The sequence below is a fragment of the Ranitomeya imitator genome, chromosome 9 (assembly GCF_032444005.1).
Source record: "Ranitomeya imitator isolate aRanImi1 chromosome 9, aRanImi1.pri, whole genome shotgun sequence".
Classification (NCBI taxonomy): Eukaryota; Metazoa; Chordata; class Amphibia; order Anura; family Dendrobatidae; genus Ranitomeya; species Ranitomeya imitator.
The window spans coordinates 31,820,505-31,841,243 of NC_091290.1; the positions used below are offsets into that span (position 1 = coordinate 31,820,505).

At 47.6% G+C, this 20,739-nt stretch overlaps 1 protein-coding gene across 1 annotated transcript in view; it reads left to right on the forward strand.

The window, feature by feature from the left end:
* Positions 1 to 1,081: 1,081 nt before the first annotated feature.
* CHKA (choline kinase alpha) overlaps positions 1,082 to 20,739 on the forward strand; it is a 31,183-nt gene continuing 11,525 nt past the window's right edge. Inside the window, exons 1-5 of the mRNA XM_069740526.1 lie at positions 1,082 to 1,542; positions 8,928 to 9,036; positions 17,669 to 17,722; positions 19,706 to 19,819; positions 20,248 to 20,381. Of these exons, the coding sequence (XP_069596627.1) occupies positions 1,286 to 1,542; positions 8,928 to 9,036; positions 17,669 to 17,722; positions 19,706 to 19,819; positions 20,248 to 20,381 (668 nt within the window). The 5' untranslated portion in view covers positions 1,082 to 1,285. The remainder of the gene's footprint in view (positions 1,543 to 8,927; positions 9,037 to 17,668; positions 17,723 to 19,705; positions 19,820 to 20,247; positions 20,382 to 20,739) is intronic.

Below are 20,739 nucleotides of genomic sequence, written 5' to 3' on the forward strand. Positions count from 1 at the left end.
ATGTTGGGGTCCCGCTCTGCATGTGGGGTATCACTCTTCATGTTGGGGTCCCGCTCTGCATGTGGGGTATCACTGTTCATGTGGGGTCCGGCTCTGTATATTGGCGTCCCGCTCTGCATGTTGGGGTCCCGCTGTACATGTGGGGTCCCGCTCTGCATGTTGGGGTCCCGCTCTGCATGTTGGGGTCCCGCTGTACATGTGGGGTCCCGCTCTGCATGTTGGGGTCCCGCTCTGCATGTTGGGGTCCCGCTCTGCATGTGGGGTCGCGCTCTGCATGTTGGGGTCCCGATCTGCATGTTGGGGTCCCGCTGTACATGTGGGGTCCCGCTCTGCATGTTGGGGTCCGGCTCTGTATATTGGCGTCCCGCTCTGCATGTTGGGGTCCCGCTGTACATGTGGGGTCCCGCTCTGCATGTTGGGGTCCCGCTCTGCATGTTGGGGTCCCGCTCTGCATGTGGGGTCCCGCTCTGCATGTTGGGGTCCCGCTCTGCATGTTGGGGTCCCGCTGTACATGTTGGGGTCCCGCTCTGCATGTGGGGTATGACTCTTCATGTTGGGGTCCCGCTCTGCATGTGGGGTCCCGCTCTGCATGTGGGGTATCACTGTTCATGTGGGGTCCGGCTCTGTATATTGGGGTCCCGCTGTACATGTGGGGTCCCGTTCTGTATCTGGAGTTTCTCTCTGCAGGTGGAGACCCCACCACCCAGAAATTCAGACTCGACTTTTGCTAGTAAATCTGGTCCTTTAGGGGGGTTTAGGGACCCTCCTGTCCACTTTTGTCGATAACTTGTATTTATCTAGACGAATCACCAGGCTGGGGCAGGTCGTGAGTATACAGAGGTCAGGGACCCTGACAAATTCCCTGTAAGGACCCCATTATTCTGTGGTGGCACTGTCTGATAGGCTTCTGTGCCGGTCCCTGATGTCTGGGTCGTAGCCTCACAGCCTCTGGGCAGACTTCTGTCTGTAACCATAGAAACTGCAGCTGTGACTGAAAGTCTCGGGGTGTAATACCTGCGGCGGCCACACGAGTCACCAGGGCAACCACGAGCTCGCGCTGGTGGGAGGAGCCCAGTGAGGAGGCTTTGTGACGTCACGCTCAGAGGCTATATAGAGAGCCGTCCGCAGAGTGACTAATCTATTAGAATACTAGAGGACCGCGCTGCTGCTTCCGTTATAAAGCGTTTTGTACCCTGACCGAGCCCGCGCACACTCTGCCGCCACCGCTCACTGCTCTATCAGTCACTCGGGGACATTTGTGTGTTGTTCTTCTATTTCTACCAGGATGAAGACGAAATTCTCCTGCGCGGAGGAGCTGCCGAGCTCTCTGGGGCTACTGCTCAGCTCGGCCGGGGGGCTGGTGACAAACCGGGGGCTGGCGGAGAGCGTGGCGGAGACCAGAGACAAGGACGAGAACTGCCGGGCCAAGGAGGACGAGCCCGAGCCCCGCACCAGGTGCAAGGCTTACCGCTGGTGCAAGGAGTTCCTGCCCGGGGCGTGGAGGCGTCTGGAGGAGGAGCGCTTCCAGATCAGCGTTATACGGTGGGTGGCGCGGAGACCGGCGGCGGACAGTGCTGCCCCCTGCGGAGACTGTGACTGACTGCCCCGTGTAGCGCTGCCCTCCTGGGACTGTGGCTGCCCCCCCCCCCCCTCCGGAGACCTGTGGCTGTCCACTGTGGCTGCCCCCCCCCCCCCTCCGGAGACCTGTGGCTGTCCACTGTGGCTGCCCCCCCCCCCCCTCCGGAGACCTGTGGCTGTCCACTGTGGCGCTGCCCCCCCCCCCCTCTCCGGAGACCTGTGGCTGTCCACTGTAGCGCTGCCCCCCTCCGGAGACCTGTGGCTGTCCACTGTGGCGCTGCCCCCCCCCCCTCCGGAGACCTGTGGCTGTCCACTGTAGCGCTGCCCCCCCCCCCCCTCCGGAGACCTGTGGCTGTCCACTGTAGCGCTGCCCCCCCCCCCTCCGGAGACCTGTGGCTGTCCACTGTGGCGCTGCCCCTCCGGAGACCTGTGGCTGTCCACTGTGGCGCTGCCCCCCCCCCCCTCCGGAGACCTGTGGCTGTCCACTGTGGCACTGCCCCCCCTCCGGAGACCTGTGGCTGTCCACTGTAGCGCTGCCCCCCCCCCCCTCCGGAGACCTGTGGCTGTCCACTGTAGCGCTGCCCCCCCCCCCCTCCGGAGACCTGTGGCTGTCCACTGTGGCGCTGCCCCCCCTCCCCCGGAGACCTGTGGCTGTCCACTGTGGCGCTGCCCCCCCTCCCCCGGAGACCTGTGGCTGTCCACTGTGGCGCTGCCCCCCCTCCCCCGGAGACCTGTGGCTGTCCACTGTGGCACTGCCCCCCCTCCGGAGACCTGTGGCTGTCCACTGTGGCACTGCCCCCCCTCCGGAGACCTGTGGCTGTCCACTGTGGCGCTGCCCCCCTCCGGAGACCTGTGGCTGTCCACTGTAGCGCTGCCCCCCCCCCTCCGGAGACCTGTGGCTGTCCACTGTAGCGCTGCCCCCCCTCCCCCGGAGACCTGTGGCTGTCCACTGTGGCGCTGCCCCCCTCCGGAGACCTGTGGCTGTCCACTGTGGCTGCCCCCCCTCCGGAGACCTGTGGCTGTCCACTGTGGCTGCCCCCCCTCCGGAGACCTGTGGCTGTCCACTGTGGCGCTGCCCCCCTCCGGAGACCTGTGGCTGTCCACTGTGGCACTGCCCCCCCTCCGGAGACCTGTGGCTGTCCACTGTGGCGCTGCCCCCCTCCGGAGACCTGTGGCTGTCCACTGTAGCGCTGCCCCCCCCCCTCCGGAGACCTGTGGCTGTCCACTGTAGCGCTGCCCCCCCTCCCCCGGAGACCTGTGGCTGTCCACTGTGGCGCTGCCCCCCTCCGGAGACCTGTGGCTGTCCACTGTGGCTGCCCCCCCTCCGGAGACCTGTGGCTGTCCACTGTAGTGCCGGCCCCCCTCCGGAGACCTGTGGCTGTCCACTGTAGTGCCGGCCCCCCTCCGGAGACCTGTGGCTGTCCACTGTAGTGCCGGCCCCCCTCCGGAGACCTGTGGCTGTCCACTGTAGCGCTGCCCCCCCTCCCCCGGAGACCTGTGGCTGTCCACTGTGGCGCTGCCCCCCTCCGGAGACCTGTGGCTGTCCACTGTGGCTGCCCCCCCTCCGGAGACCTGTGGCTGTCCACTGTAGTGCCGGCCCCCCTCCGGAGACCTGTGGCTGTCCACTGTAGTGCCGGCCCCCCTCCGGAGACCTGTGGCTGTCCACTGTAGCGCTGCCCCCCCTCCCCCGGAGACCTGTGGCTGTCCACTGTGGCGCTGCCCCCCCTCCGGAGACCTGTGGCTGTCCACTGTGGCGCTGCCCCCCCTCCGGAGACCTGTGGCTGTCCACTGTGGCGCTGCCCCCCCTCCGGAGACCTGTGGCTGTCCACTGTGGCGCTGCCCCCCCTCCGGAGACCTGTGGCTGTCCACTGTAGCGCTGCCCCCCTCCGGAGACCTGTGGCTGTCCACTGTAGCGCTGCCCCCCTCCGGAGACCTGTGGCTGTCCATTGTGGCGCTGCCCCCCCTCCGGAGACCTGTGGCTGTCCACTGTAGCGCTGCCCCCCTTGGGAGATGCCGTGTGCCACTAATCCTCTGTTTGGAAAAAAACAAAGTTCCTATAAAAAGTATCGTTTCCAGATGCGTTTTTTGAATGTATTAATACATTGTGTGCACCGAGTTGTTAGTCCCTGTACACATTAGGCTACTTTCACACTAGCGTTAACTGCAATCCGTCACAATGCGTCGTTTTGTAGAAAAAACGCATCCTGCAAAAGTGCTTGCAGGATGCGTTTTTTACCCATAGACTTGTATTGACGACGGATTGCCACACGTCGCATCCGTCGTGCGACGGATGCGTCGTGCTTTGGCGGACCGTCGGGAGCAAAAAACGCTACATGTAACGTTTTTTGCTCCTGACGGACCGCTTTTTCCGACCGCGCATGCGCGGCCGGAACTCCGCCCCCACCTCCCCGCACCTCACAATGGGGCAGCGGATGCGCCGGAGAAATGCATCCGCTGCCTCCGTTGTGCAATGCGTTAAACGCTAGCGTTGGAGTCTCTGCCCGACGCATTGCGACGGGGAGATTCCGACGCTAGTGTGAAAGTAGCCTTAGACTGATGTCGGCTGACCCTGCCGATATCACCGGGTTTGGCTGGTGGTCCTTTGTGTATGGGGGCGCCAGCCGACTGATGGTGGGGAGTGTCAGGTCTGATTTCAGGCTGCCGATCATTGCTCTCCTGGAGATGGGCAGTCGGGCATCGTCCTCAGCGGCTCTCATAGATGGCACAGGAGGTGTCGGCCGAGCGATCGCTGCGGTGATGGCCGTCTGCTGTCTGTGTCTGGCCTTCTACTTGGTCCTGGTAGCATTGGATGCTTTTGCTGGGGGTGACTGTTAGTTCTGCTCCCGTATTCATGTAAAGGGTTAATGGCCGATATATCACAATTCCTGGATTCAGATGACTGGTGCTTCGCTCTCGCTGATACGTCCGGACGGTGACGCAGACTATTATCTGGTGCATTGTTGCAGTTTCGGTACTTTTCCACTATCTGAATGCGACTGCTGTTAATGTCTGTGTCCAGGTAATGGAAAAGTACCGAGTTCTCACCCTCAGTGGGATACGTGAAGAAGGATTTTATAGCACCAACATATTCAGCAGCACTGTACAATTCAGAGGGGGCTTATACTGACAATATCAGACATTGGAGTAACAGTCCGCATTGACGCTCGCCTTATATCTTAATGGCTAAATTTCTATAGGACATTTGTCAGATCTGTGTGCTGAGTTTTAGCTGCCTGGCAATTAAGAGTTAATAGGAAGTCATTTTTTGGGACTTGCAGGATAAGCTCTGCAGCGCACAACCAGAGGTTTGGGGCATATTTAGACAGGCCAATTAGGCCATTGTCTGTGCGGCCTGGCGGCCCCCGGTCGTCCTGTGCGGCCCCGGTCGTTCTGTGCGGCCGGCGGGTTGTGACGCCACTGGTGTAAATGCACCTGGAACGTGCTGTCATTGAGACCTTACATGGTAAATGTGCAGCGCACGGGCAGAGTTTTGGCGTTGAGTCCAACGATACAGATGCAGCAAAGGTTATGGTGACTCAATCACGGCCTTGATAACTTGTCACTAGGTGACTGGTGCAATGATAACTGTTTTCGGAGTCGTGTAGTCTTCGCCTGATCTGTGCTCCCAACCACTGAATGAACCATTGCTATTATCACTGTGCTCGGTGCTATAAACCTGCCAGTCCTATGGAGGGGGATCAGCCACACATCTAGATCATGCAGATCACAGGCCTCCTCCAGATGCACAGCAAGGATCACTTGTCAGAGGCTCCGTTGCACGGTCAGTGAGCTGGTAACATTAGTCTCCCAGTCTGAAAGCAAACCGATCCCATTATGGTAAATGGGGTCTGTCTGCTGCCGTGTACCAGTCATAGGACGGATGAGGTTTTTTGCCAATATCTGTAGGGATAACTTGTAGGGATGAATCACCTTTTCATCACCTATCCGTAGCATGGGAGATGACTTGGTGAGGTTTGGGGGTCCGACCTCCAGGATCCTCCTAAGGTAGGGACTCTGCACATTGCTGTCTGAAGTGGGGACTGAACACACTTCTCCGCTCCACTCATTCTCTTTGGGTGTCATACCCCCCACCGATTAGACTTTGATGACCTTTCCTAAGGATAGGCTGTCCATGTTGGTCCCGAACAATCCCTCTAAAGCCTGCCAATTCATGTTCGATGGCCATCAGTAAAATGACTTTTTTTTTGGCCGGTAGCCATCTCGGCCGGCTCTACCATACACAGGAGTGCTCACTTGGTCGAGGTCTCCTGTTTTCTAGTGGCCCTCAGACATTCTCGGCCTGTGGCTTATCTCCGGAAGACAGAACGGTCGTCATTCTATGGGACGTGCTGAATCAATATTTCCCCCAACAAGATTCCATACTCACCAGAACCCATCAATATCAGCAATATACGCTAGTTTTTTTGTAAACCTGCACAATCGGTCAGTGAAAAAAAATCCCTCGTCTGCCCTTCCTCATTGATTACATTGGTCCGTGTGCTGTCCATTTTTCGCTGCTTCAGCTGCCCGTGACAGCCTTGGCCGCCTCGCCGCTGCAGAAAGTCCCATTCGTCACTTTCTAGGCACCAGTTCCTAATTTGCTCATGGGGGGAAAAAAATCCCCTTTATGGAGTTCCTCTTCTAACTTTCCTTTTGCAGTTGCCCAATGTAGTTCTCCTTTAGGATTTCAGAAGTGACCTTGTCGCCCGGCCCTGGACGTTACACATTACATGTTCAGCAAACACGGTTTGCATTCAATGTTTGGGGCAGGGCCGACCTGTGGTGGTCTGAGTCCTCGTGGTTGTGCTCGGTTAAGGTACCGCCACACTCACCGACGCTGCAGCGATATAGACAACGAGCCGATCGCTGGAGCGTCGCTGTTTAGGTCGCTGTGGAGACGCCAAACACCGCAGCTCCAGAACGATGCAGGAACGATCCAGTGACGTAACGGCGACTCACTTATCGTTGTAGCTGGTTGTTAGCTCCATGTAAAACGTTGCTGGCATCATTGCTTTTGATGTCAAACATGACGATACACGCCGACCTGATGACCAAATAAAGTTCTGGACTTCTAGCTCCGACCAGCGATGTCACAGCGGGTTCCAGATGGCTGCTGCATGTCAAACACAACGAGATCGCTATCCAGGACGCTGCAACGTCACGGATCGTTGTCGTTCTCGTTGCAAAGTTACTGAGTGTGACGGTACCTTTACAGATGCAGATCTCTCCAGGAGACTGCGTTTGGAGAGCATGAATTGATTGGCTAGTGAAAGCCACCATTGACTAGTGTTTACAATCAGATTTATTTCAGCCACTGCTAAACACTCAGGGTCAGAGCTACAAAAGATCCCGGTGACCGGGTCACAGTGACCCTAGTTGTACAGGTCAGGAGTCCTAATTCTCAGTAATCCCACATGGTGAGCTGATTACTTAGTTACTATCCTGGCACCGGCCCAGTGTTTGCACAGGAAGATCTCCCCCGCCTTATTGACTCGGGGTCTGTATTGTAACATGCCCTCATCGGAAGATATTGCCCAGGTTAGATCTGAATGCAAAGCATACCGGATATGTAACCATTTGTGACAAGGAACCATAATGGATAAAACGGTAGTCTCAACCCTGGATGAAAATTATAGGAACTGGACCCGCTCCTTTTTATTTTTTTTTACTTGGGTTATACTGGGGTCAGATGCCAAAATACTTTTTACCTGCAGATATGGATTTAATTAGCAGATAAATAGACGTTTAATTACTAAATCAGCCACTACAGGGACAAATTGAGGTTGTATCGACCTTGTGCTGAAGACCTTGTGCTGAAGACCTTGTGCTGAAGACCTTGTGCTGAAGACCTTGTGCTGAAGACCTTGTGCTGAAGACCTTGTGCTGAAGACCTTGTGCTGAAGACCTTGTGCTGAAGACCTTGTGCTGAAGACCTTGTGCTGAAGACCTTGTGCTGAAGACCTTGTGCTGAAGACCTTGTGCTGAAGACCTTGTGCTGAAGACCTTGTGCTGAAGACCTTGTGCTGAAGACCTTGTGCTGAAGACCTTGTGCTGAAGACCTTGTGCTGAAGACCTTGTGCTGAAGACCTTGTGCTGAAGACCTTGTGCTGAAGACCTTGTGCTGAAGACCTTGCGCTGAACCTACATCCGCCACTTTAACCGTTCCTGCAACACCCCAATGATGGAACCGAGCGGCTTCATGGAGGATAGAAATGAGTTTTCTCCCTGTAGCCGCTCTTCCGGTAAGGCAGGCAGCACTTTAACGCTCTTTGCCTGTATATTAATCCTATATATGATGTGAGAAGAATCCACCAGGGTCTGGCCTTTCGGGCACAAAGTCCTCGTTCAGCTTTATAAAGTGCGTTTTCTCTAAATTGCTTCCAGTGTTTCCAAGTAAAACATGTACAGGGCTGCAATTACACAGCTCCTGGGCCAGCTTGGTGTTTTGACAACACTTCTTTATTCAAAGCGTTTCCCAAGTCACGTCAGAGTTCACACGTGTCACTTATTGATAGCAGCAGTTTGATTCTTCTCAATGGTCAAGGTCACTCTTGTAGCTATGACCTTGATGACATTTGCCGTTTTCATAGGTATCTAAAGTCTTTACACCTTTTACTTCAAGCACAGATGAGTATTAATCAGCTTGTGTTTATTCATAGTCAGAACTTTTATAGCAGAACAAGATTCTGTCCAATAGATAATAGGTATAATCGCAAATACTGAATTTGAAATGTTGTATAGTTTTTCTGATTTGCTAGGTGCAGACATTGCAGGACCTAAGGAATCCATGGTTACAACCACTAGATACAGCTAACTGGCAGTAGATCAGCGGTCTTTACCATGGATACCTAAGGTTCTGCAATGCTTGCACATGAGGAAAGATGGCTAATCAGAAAAACTATTTTTAATTGGAGGTATTTGCTTATATTATGCGCAGCTTCATTTATTTGGTTGCAGCCGCTGCTGAAGACTGAAGATAAGCTGCTGTTGACAAGACACTGATCTGCAGTATCCAGCAGCGGAGAATGAGATGTCGTCGATATCTGACCGGTCAACCACCTTTAAGGGCTCCCTCGCATACTGGACAAAGTTCAGCTGATTGTGCCAATATTGGTGGAACTGGCTGACTGTTTTATGGCTATGGAAACCTCTTGAAGGACCTGGAATGTTGTATCCTCCACACTTATGTTCTCCACTTTACCCTCTGACAACACATGAGCATTCGGCGAAACAGACTGAATAAGGGATTGGAGGAATAGTGGTTGGTTGAACAAAGATGTACGCGTAACTTTAGTGGAAGTCATTATTCGGCACCCTTGTGTAACCTGATTGTCCCCTTTTCATTTTAGCGGTGGCCTCAGTAACATGCTGTTTCATTGCTCATTGCCGGAGGATGTGATCTGTGTGGACAACGAGCCCCGCAGTGTTCTTCTGCGGATATACGGCGCCATCTTGCAGGTGGGTGAGCTCTTCACATAAGTTGTGTATTTTGTCGTGAATTGATCCTATTGGTGTCTATTTTGCCAACATCACCAGACGGACATTGAGCAAACGTGAAACATTTGCAACTTGTGTTCTTTCCGATTCCTACATACTTATGCACAGGATCAGTCTTCAAACCAAACGGAAATCTTATTATTGCACCTCGTTTTATCAGACATCTCTCATTAGCCAACCTTAGCTATGTTCATCAGTACTGCAAACCCAGACCCCAATTCTGCCCCCCGAGGTAGGCAATGCCATATCCAATGCAGCATGATCGTTACACTTGGCAAGTCACGCACTTGACTTCCAGCTATAGAAAACTTCTGATATGTCAACTTTTTTTTTTCTCCCCCATCTGGGCTCTGAGACCCCTGACTTTTTCTAGAGTGAAGCTACTAAAGTGCTAGATAGGTTGATGACCAGCTTCTCACAACTTGACCTCTATTATATTTTACTGAGTCCTCAGCTCCTTAAAGAATGTAAAAAAAAAAAGCAAAGGGAACGGGAAAGGCCTTGGCCCTTTAGTCAATCGATTAAAGGTGTTTAGACACTGATGGCATGATCCAAGCTCAGTGGGCCTCTAATCCCTGCCAAGCTCTATAACAAGAGGGCAGTTGTGTAGTAAAGAGTCTCGCTCTTCTGATGTTGGCGCCACTTCTGCCTTCTACAGAATTTGCATGGATGGCCATTGTATGTTGGCTGCCTAAAAAAAGAGCTCGTGAAGACCAACAACTAGCACTCTACTTTAATGGTTGCAGCGTCTCTTTAACGTTCAGCGTTAGAACCCCGCTAATCCAAGCTATGTTGCCCCGACGCGCGCCCAGGATACTTTGACAGCCAAATTCTAGCAGATTGTGAGGAGGTCTCTGTGCTCGAAACATACGACATATCGGAGGCTTTCTGTATCCTCAGGCCTCCTAAATTTGTTGAAGTTTAAAGGAAACCTGACGAGAGGATCTTGCTGAACCGAAGTCGAGCTCTAGGTTTTACTCTGAAACGTGGCTAGTCAAAACTTTTGGGCGGCTTCTTCCTGTAATGCTCCCTTTAGATGAGCAGGTTTTTGTGTGCGCGCACGCCCATGGAGAGACCTGTCACTCTAGAAGAGTGGGCAGGGAGAAGCCACCTGAGTCCAGCCTCTTGGACTAGTCATTTGAATCCCATTATCAAAATGTTTTTGTTTTTTTTTCTGAAACACTAATGGTTCAGCGTAAAACCTAAACCTTGGATTCCGTCTGCCTAGTGAATCTCATGCCAGGGTCCCTTAAATTCCAAAAAAAACTGCATTTGCCTTTGTCATATGGGCAGACGATCTTTTGATTAACAATCGTTGGCAGAGGTGATCATTGTCTGCTTTTCAGATTGTTTCCAGCTGATGGTTGGCGTTCTAATTCTGAAGAATTGGCTGGAGACCATAAATTGGTCATGCCACCAGGTTTAGAGGTAAATGCCCCTTTACATACCCCCCTCCTTTGCTAAGACTGTTTCTTACTGGTAAGTTTAAGAAATTTTATTTTACAATCGAGGAGGAGGATGATGTTCCACCAAAGAACACGTGGATGAGTTTATAAATGCCCATGAATCATCCATCCGCCCTTTATCTCCTAGCGGGTACATAGTTGTGCAATCTATTAATGGTGTGTATTGTCAGTAAATGAGTCAATTACATTCTGCAATATTTAGACTTGGGTTTATAAATGATTCATTAATCACATTTGGCTTTGTAAACCCATTAGAGTCGATCTGTCTGTTTTGATGTGAGAAGCTTCTAAGGTTATTGACATTGGCGGCTTCTCTATTTACCGCTGGGTTCTTGCCCCAGTCGGTCACAATCAAAGTCCAAACCAAGAGAGCCGTGTGGCCCGGACTTTGATACTGTCAGTACAATTCCTATCGGGGTCAATCTGCCATCTGCGCTTGAATCATTCCCTTCAGTAACACGCCCAGGGACAGTCGTAGAAATCAATGCCTGCCCACTAATCTGTCATTGACTTTGCGGGTTCTCGGAAATTGACTTTGAACTTTGCCCTGCCATTAAGAGAAGCGTGAGGACGAGTCATTCATGCTGTAAAAGCTGATGCGACGAAGGTGAATGGTGGCTACATGTCCAACGATGAATCATTAGATGGGTGACCCAAGGTTGGTCATGATCTAGATCAGACATTCCCAACTTTCTCTAGATTGTGAGACAGTTGTTGAACCGCTCTACTTTTTTAAAGATGTTGCCCTGTGAATAAAATCCATTTTTAAAAGTTCTCAGAGGATATAAGGTAATACTACTTGCTCCTCAGGTCATTCTCAGTCCATCACAGGTCACAGCAATGACCCGCCTCAACTACTGGCTGAGCAGGCATTACCGCCCATTTGGCTGAGGCAACTGATTGGCTGAGCAGGTATTACCGCCTGTTTGGCTGAGGCCACTGACTGGCTGAGCAGGCATTACCGCCCGTTTGGCTGAGGCCACTGACTGGCTGAGCAGGCATTACCGCCCGTTTGGCTGAGGCCACTGATTGGCTGAGCAGGCATTACCGCCCGTTTGGCTGAGGCCACTGATTGGCTGAGCAGGCATTTCTGCCCATTTTGCTGATTGGTCACTGCTGAGGTCAGTGATTAGATGATTGGTCATTTCCAGGTGGCACCATGAAGTAGGTACAAGTGTAGACTAAGCACGCAAACAGGCGCAGTAGTAGCTTAGTGAGATTAATATAAAAAATAAATAAGTTTGTTGTTTTTATATAATGTATTTGTAATTTTTTGTAGTATAATTAGAAAAAAATTATAAAAATGTTACATTTTTTTTTTATATTATAGCACCAATAATGCTAGGGTGCTGTACTTATAAAAAAAAAAAAAAAAGTTATATTCATGTATAAAAAAGGGAGAGGACCCTGCCTTTATTTTTTTTTTTTACTTTATCCAGTCTGATCTCTTACATTTTTTATTTTTTAACCTTCGTCCGGCTGAGTAGGTACAATTGTAACTATTCCGTTTTAAAATTGCAATAACTTTTTTTTTTTTTCGAAAAGCCGTAGAGGGCTGAAATTTTGTGACATCTCTTCAGTTTTGGTCCAGAATATATTGGCCAAATTTCAATAAAATATATATGAAGGTACAATTGTACCTCTGCAGCCTGTTAACGTTGTAAAATTATGCAGCCTGACGAAGGTTAATATCCTCCAGACAACCCCTTTAAAGAAGAAAAAGAAACTATTAGTCAAAATCATATAATTGGCAGATTCCTCAAGAATAAGACTGATTACCTGGATATATTTTGTAAGGGAGTCTGTTAGCCCCTGTGAATGGTTAGAGCAGTCATTTTGTGCTGTTCTGGTGCAACGTTCACCTACTAATTACGCATTTGTCTCTGCCTTTCTCTTTCTTGATTGACAGTTTTGTCTGCACAGGAGTAGAGTGATGGAAAGCAAGTAGGTGGGAGGAGGGGACACTGAACCGCTTGGAAACACAACATCTGAGGGGGAAGGCATTAAGTGTCTGTCCTTTATTTAAACCAACGTCTGAGGGGGAAGGCATTAAGCGCCTGTCCTTTATTTAAACCAACGTCTGAGGGGGAAGGCATTAAGCGCCTGTCCTTTATTTAAACCAACGTCTGAGGGGGAAGGCATTAAGCGCCTGTCCTTTATTTAAACCATCCTCTGAGGGGGAAGGCATTAAGCGCCTGTCCTGTATTTAAACCAACGTCTGAGGGGGAAGGCATTAAGCGCCTGTCCTTTATTTAAACCATCCTCTGAGGGGGAAGGCATTAAGCGCCTGTCCTTTATTTAAACCATCCTCTGAGGGGGAAGGCATTAAGCGCCTGTCCTTTATTTAAACAGACAAGGACCACGTTGTCCCTAGTTCGTAACAATGTGTCTATACATATATACAAATGATTTATGTATCCGCCAACATCTGGGGAACTGAACTCCAGCGGCTTCAAGGGAACCTGTCACCTGAATTTGGCGTTACCGGTTTTCGGTCATATGGGTGGATTTTTCGGGTGTTTGTTTCACCCTTTCCTTACCCGCTGGCTGCATGCTGGTCGCAATATTGGATTGAAGTTCATTTTCTGTCCTCCGTAGTACACGCCTGCGCAAGGCAAAAAGCATTAGTGCGCATGCGCCGGCGCACTATGTCCCGGAAGTATTTCGCTGTGTTCCGGGACATAGTGCGCCGGCGCATGCGCACTAATGCTTTTCGGCTTTGCCCACAGTTGGGCAAAGCATACTGCGCGTGCGCAGGGCAAGATTGCCTTGCGCAGGCGTGTACTACGGAGGACAGAGAATGAACTTCAATCCAATATTGCAGCCAGCGGGTAAGGAAAGGGTGAATCAAACATCCGAAAACTCCGCCCATATGACCGAAAACCGGTCCCGCCAAATTCAGGTGACAGGTTCCCTTAAAGTCTCATGCTGCTCACAATCTACCAGTTAGGAAATGCTGATCTAGATCGGGTGACTGTTTTTTTTTTTTTTCCAAGACCTTATGAATATTTTTGAATTTCAAAAAGTTCAAATTAAAGTTCTCGTGTTTTCTGACCGCTGCATTCAGCTGACTTTCACAGATGTCCTGCTTCGGTGAATTATGCATCGTGCCGACTCGATAAACAAGTTTTAGAGTAAATATTCGAGAACACTGAAAACACGATCCTATGCTCTGCCCATGTTTTTTTGTTTTGTTTTTTTAATTTTAATTAAAGCTGAAGTTTCTTTTGCCATATAATTTGGGTGAATATCGAGTTGTTTTGGTAAACCATGCACACTCAATTATTTGTTTGTTTCGCCTAATGTCTACCTAACAAGTTTTACTATTTTCAACACCATGCTTAGCATGTTAATCTCTGCAAAGAGAAACCATACTTCTTGGCTATCAACACCATTTTAAAAATTTTTTTTTTTTTTCTTAATGGCCGTCCTGTTCTCTGACAAAAGTATGGCAGCCAACTAGTGTTAAAAAAAAAAAAAAAAAAAAAAAGGATGATAATGTCCTTTTCTATTTGAGATGCCGGGCAAATATCTATTTTTCTTTCACACAAGGAACTGGGTATAAAGGCTTCGGACTAGATCACTAGATCGGACGGTGAAAACTGTAGTGGCTGGTAATGCTCAACTTTACTCTTGATAGTATGAAAATATTTTTTATTTTTTTTTATACAGTTCTTTCAGAATTTTTATTAATTGGTATAAAATGTTGAACACCGTTTTTTTATGTTCCAGTTTATGTTGAGGTGTTAAAAATTATTATATCTTTATTATACTAATTTTCTACTAATGTTCCAAATTGGCACAATATATTTTGCATTATTAAATGCCAGTGTAATGAAAAAAAAAAAAAAATTATTTGTAAAATGACCACGTGTAGCCTTGTTTTCTGGCATTATTTCCAGGTGTTTGTTGGGTGGGTTTTGCGGGTGGAGACTAATCATTGCTGGGGCAGGGTGTTATACCTCTTTAGTTGTATGTGCATGTGTTCTTTGCTGCAGGCGTACCCATGCCATCGTGCCTTGCACACTCTGGTTTCCAGGTGACAGACACGATCCACGGTATAGTATGCAACCTCAGAGTCGGAACATTATGTTTTAAGCTTTTTTTTTTTTTTTTTAACTTTCCCAAGCAATGCTATATTATGCATGCATCAGTCTGTTTCTCTATATATGCTTTTATGGTCTAGCTGTGCTTCGAGGCCAAAATGAACTAACCAGGCAATTCTGTTAATGGCTCCTAAATTGGATTTTTATTTTTATTTTTTTTTACAAATTTTAATCCAGGACTTAATTTTTTGTTTTGTTTTTTTTTGTTTTGTTTTTTTTTGTGCAAACTCACAACTGAAAAAAGGGTCCTATTCCTTAACTTGTATGATGGGTATGTACGGTAATAGAAATCTGAAAAAATAAAGTTAAAAAAATTAAATTAAAAAAATAAATAGTCCTACTAAGTGACCAAAAAAGGTAAATACGGTCCTAAACTTTATTTATAGTACGGCGAAACATCTCCGAACAGCTTTTAAAGGAACATGTGGTTTCGCTGCCATAGAATCCTTCATCTGGTGCAGTGGGCAGGGCTGAGGAGTCCTATTCCATTTACATGACTTCAACTTAAAATTATTATAGAGATATAGAATATAGATTTATTTTTTGACTATATAATTAACTTTGATAGAAATTTAGAAAAGTTCTCTATTTTTCATAATCTAAATGTTTTACTTTCGATCAGTCGAAGGCCCCTATTTATCAAAAATCAGAGATCCAGTGATATAATTTTACTCCAGTAAATTACATTTTGCTGGCCGTTTATGAAGGAGTTGAATTCCGGAGTCGGGAGTGTTAGTACAGTAGGAGTCAGGACGGTATCTCATGATTCCACAACTGACCATTGGAGTCTCTTCCATCGTGTACTTGTGCAACCACGCCCTTGATATTGGGTGGGCTCCAGGTTCCACCGGCCTCTTGATGGCCTCCTATTCCCTTTGTTCCATAAGTTCCTCTTAAATACCAGTGCCGGACCTCCCATTTTGGCTGATAAAATGAGATTTTATGACTCGGTAATTTCTTCTGGTGGAACTCTCCTATTAGGCAAATGGCGATTGGCTACCAGCGAGCCCATCAGTGGTCATCTAATAGTGTTCAGACAGGCCGGCCCCTCACTTCCGATGTGCACAGAATGATCAATCGTATTGTGTGCGTAGCATACTGCTGCTCTTGGCAGCACGTGTTGTGTACACGCAGGACAACATGCTACCAAGAACAATGTTTTTTTTCACCCGCCGAACAGACATCTTGCTCGTTTGCTGGGTTATCGGCGTCCTCCTTAGATTACTCAAAGTGCATTTACACTAGGGGGATACACGACGAAAACCATGTCGGGCAGCATAAACCTAGCGACAGATTCCTTTTTCAAAAATAGTCCTCGAAAAGATTGAGAACTTAGAAAACTGCTAAAGTGGTGGTGTTTTGGAGAAGTTTCTTGATTCTATCATGTTCAGGAGAATGACTTTTGATAGATGATCCTCTTGCATGGAGCCCTGATGTCTATAGGTCCCAGGCCACCTTTGAAAGACCTAAAATAAAAATAATTACAATCTCCTTCAAACGACCTTGATAATCGGTCTGAGCTCTGATCCCAATGCATGGAGTGCCCATGTGTCTTCCCAACCCTGAGCTTCACGCTCCAGATCGGGAGACGCCCGTCCAGGCCAAGCATTGCGATCGGAGATCGGACCAATTCTCATGGATGTCTGAAGGAGCCCTGAGAAGTGAGTTAGGACTGCCTCCATTCAAGCCTGGCTTAGTTCATTTTTGGTTTTGCACAAGCCTCCATAAAATACCAACTAGGCTTAGAAACCAGGTTTCTAGCTGGTCCGTCCTCATAATATCTATTTTCCCTAGAATGACCCAAGAGTTGACCCACACTCCTACCATGGCCTTTACTCCTCAATTTCCCATTAATGTGATCTGGTTCTCCATTTATCCCTCCTGAACCAGTGTTACTTTACAATTTGAGCCAAGATCAAGGACTTGTGCTCAGTCACCAACAGAATTAAGTTTGGCCAATTTTGCTCTATTAATCCCCCATACTATTCCTTCCTGTATGAGATGGACACCACCAAGAGCCTGCTTTCTGATCTGATGCCTAGAGTTGGTTTTAGCCATTTCTTCCTGGGTACAGTATAAGAAATGTTGTTCTCTCTGTTGCCCGTTACCCTTTACCTTCATGTGTTTCCATACAGGAATATTGTACAAAAAGGTATGTCTTCTCATGTCTGACAGCTGACTGTAGTAGCTTCTTAAAGATTAAAGGGAACCAGTCACGAGTCCAATCAGTGGACAGCACGGTATAGAGGAGGAGAAGCTGAGCACATTGATATATAGGTTTGTGGGAAAATATTCAGTGTAACTTTTATTTTAAAGTCCTTGTTTGTAAGCATGAGTCAAGAGGGCGGTCCTACTAATTGACGATCACTGAGCAGGACCACCCACTGGACTCACAGGTATGTCAATGAATGAGTCCATTGGGCAGCCCTACTAATGATTGACCGTCACGAGTAGGACCGCCAACTGGTCTAGTAAGCTTACAAACAGGGATGTGAATGAATAAAATGAGTCCAGTGTATCAATCAGTAGTAGGACTGCCCACTGGACTCCTATGCATACAAACACTGGAGATTTTAATGAATAAAATACAAGTGTTACTGAAACTTGTCTCTCAATCTGATCCGCTACCCCTGCTCTATAACATGCTGCCTGCAGATCAGACTATCTTCAACATGATTGGTCTCCCTTTCAATTTCTACAAAGCAGCATATGTAAATGTAAAGAGCAATAATGTATGTTGGGATTGGTCTCTATGGATTTCACATGTGACGTCACTTAATTAAAATTTGTCAGTTTTACTGTTATGGGTGACTTTTATACTGTAGGGCAGGTTACAGGCTGCACTCTTTTATGTGTGGGGGCTCACTTTTGGGGAGACCTCCAGGAAGACTTGTCGATATAGTTTGACAATTGAAATTGGCGTATATTTAGACACAGACTTTGCGCTCGCTGCCCTGTTTGCGTTGACGAGTTACTTGCCATTTCTTGTTCGTTAAATGACTTCATTGTACTTTTTAACAGATGTCTTGTAACAAAGGGGAAAATCAGGAAACCCAAAGGGAGAATTTCTTCCAGGTGAGTTTTTGCAATGAACGATCTTCGGAGACACTGACCATCACAGTGCCATAGGACTTTTCGGATGGGGTGTGCCCCAAAATAATACTAAGGCTACGTTCACATTTGCGTTGTGCGGTCCTGCGTCGGCGACGCAATGCACAACGCAAACAAGAACGCATGCAAAACGCATTGTTTTGTGATGCATGCGTCCTTTTTTGGCGTGATTTTGGACGCAAAAAAATGCAACTTGCGTCCTCTGCGCCCTGACGCTTGCGCCAAAAAAGAGGCATGCGTCACAAAACGCAAGACAACGCATGTCCATGCGCCCCCATGTTAAATATAGGGGCGCATGACGCATGCGTCGCCGAACCTGCGCCCGACGCAACGCAAATGTGAACGTAGCCTAAGAGCAAACTTTAGTTATTTGCATATTTTTCTTACCATAATCAAATTTTTCTTATCTTCTGTTATACGAACAAATGAAAAATTAGATTAGTTTTTTCTTTTTTGGGCGGGTGAACTAGTTTGGTTATTGGGTTAATTTCAAGGCAGGAGCAAGAGGTGATCACATCCTTTCCACGTTTGGTTTTCTGCTCCGTCATTGGAGCCTAATCCCTGATCCATTCCTTGACAGACTCCAGCTCCTAATGACTGGACCGATCCGGGTGTGAACGGCGCTTTATTTCATAGTTCACTACAGCAGACATGGTGTGATATTCTAGTTTTAGGCCTTCCTACAGGCTTCCTGCCTTATGAAGCGTGAGCAGCCCGACGCATTAGCACAATGTATACATGCGAGCTCACGCCTTGCCGCTCTGTTTACTTCTTATGAAGAGGTCATAGTTCGGGTGTAGCTTTTTTTTATTTTTATTTTTTTTTAAAGTTGCATGTGATGAAGTGTCGACACTGTGGAAAATCACTGCAATCCGAGATGCTTAATACGCACTTATAAAAGTAATCCAATTGTCTATAGACGCTACTTGGCCACCCACAAGAAATTTCCACTAAAACCATAACCTGTCCATAAAAAATTATAGAAAATCCTGTATACAGCTCTATCGACGGAAACACACGTTGTCTCACACAATAAGGCTACTACTTGTTTTGTTTTTTTTCCATAAAATATATAAATATATATTTGGGCTGCTAAAGTACTAAAATGTTGAAAAGTTAAAAAACAAAAAAATACATCGTACTGAAATCGTACATGCTGGATCCTTATGTATCTGACATCTGTTTAGGGAGGGGGGCACCCAAACATATTGGACTGATACCTGTAGGTTGTCGACGATTCTGTGTATGGGAGGACTTTTCTTTGGACTTTCTCTCTACAATCCAGTTCCTATCATTAATCTGCTTCTGTTAACTTAAAGGGAATCTGTCACCAGGTTTTTGCTCTCCCATCTGAGAGCAGCATAACGTAGGGACAGAGATTCTGATTCCAGCGATGTATCACTTACTGGGCTGCTTGCTGCAGTTTTGATAAAATCCCTAATTTATCTGCTGCAGATCTAGGCAGTTCTCTAAATGCTGAGCCCTGTATAACTCCGCCCACACTACTGATTATCAGCTTTCTGTTTACACTATGCATAGGCAGAAAGCTTCCAATCAGTATGGGGGGCGGGGTTACACAAAGGAGGACTACATGGCACGAGTCGCCTAGTCCTCTAATGATTTCCTGCTGATGAAAGTGATTTTTATCAAAGCTACAGCAAACAGACTAGTGACATAGCTGGAATCTGGGTCCTCTGCCTTTACGTGACGCTGCTCTCAGATTAGGTGGCGAAAACCCGGTCATTGATTCCTTTCAACATTGACTACCTTGAACAGCGGTGTCCAATAACCCATTTGACCCTTTTTGAAAGGACGGGTCCTTTAATTAAAATCTAATATAATATAATTACATTATATTTTATATTACTTTATATTTGTAGTAAAAATAGATTATATTTCAATTATATTTTTTATAACTTATATTTTATTTATTTTTTTTGCGATCAGGATGCTGCAGCTATGGTAATGGAGAGTGTGATGTTTGCCATCCTGGCAGAAAGGTCTCTCGGCCCCAGATTGTATGGAATCTTTCCACAGGGGCGACTGGAGCAATTCATTCCGGTGAGTGCAGCGAGGAGGTCACGTTCTTCTTTGGCTCGTGATGATGTGTAATTCTGGATGTGATAATTGTGTCACTGCTGCCTGTCAGTGACTCGCTTATCACATGCCAGACTTCTGCTCCTTGGCCCCAGTTTCTGCTTTCCATACAGTCAGATGATTTCCTTTTGGATCACACCTCCTTGTCTTATTCAGAGTCAGGAGACTAGAAATCTATACAAACCAAGTATAATTAGTCATGTCCATTGTCCATCACGATCACATTGTTTTTTTTTTCTTTTAAATACATTGTACAAATCCGTTTCTTAAGCCCTGAAATCTGACCTGTAACTTGGACCCCAATTACTCCCCCCTAAAGCAATGTATTCTCCATTTTCTAGTTGCATGGGGAGGAAAAAAAAGAATAATCCTGTTGACTTTCTGATTTTTAGAGTCGAAAGCTAGAGACTGAAGAGCTGAGTTTTCCTGATATATCCGCTGAGATAGCGGAGAAGATGGCTCGTTTTCACGGCATGAGCATGCCATTCAATAAGGAACCCAAGTGGCTTTTTGGAACAATGGAGAAGTAAGTTAAAGCCCGTTTAATTTTTTGGGGAATGGGCGTCTGTAAGAACTCATTTGCCAATTATCAACTTGTGTAAAAATGCCAGCAATCGCCTGATAAACCAGCGAAGCGCTTGCTTATTGCTGAATCTTTCATGCCGGCATTAAAAGTAGTATTTTCGGTGGAGCTGTTAACGGGAAGTAGTCTGATTGCCATTTGTGGAGTCGGTAAGGAATTTTTCCTCTAATATGGAACCATTAGTGTCTTCCCCATGGGGTTTGCCTTCCTCTGGATCAACATGTTAGACTAAAGTCGAGTTTGAGCTATAGCTTACCTTCAAAGAATATATTAGAATAGCCCCTGGTCTGCAGTCCGAAGA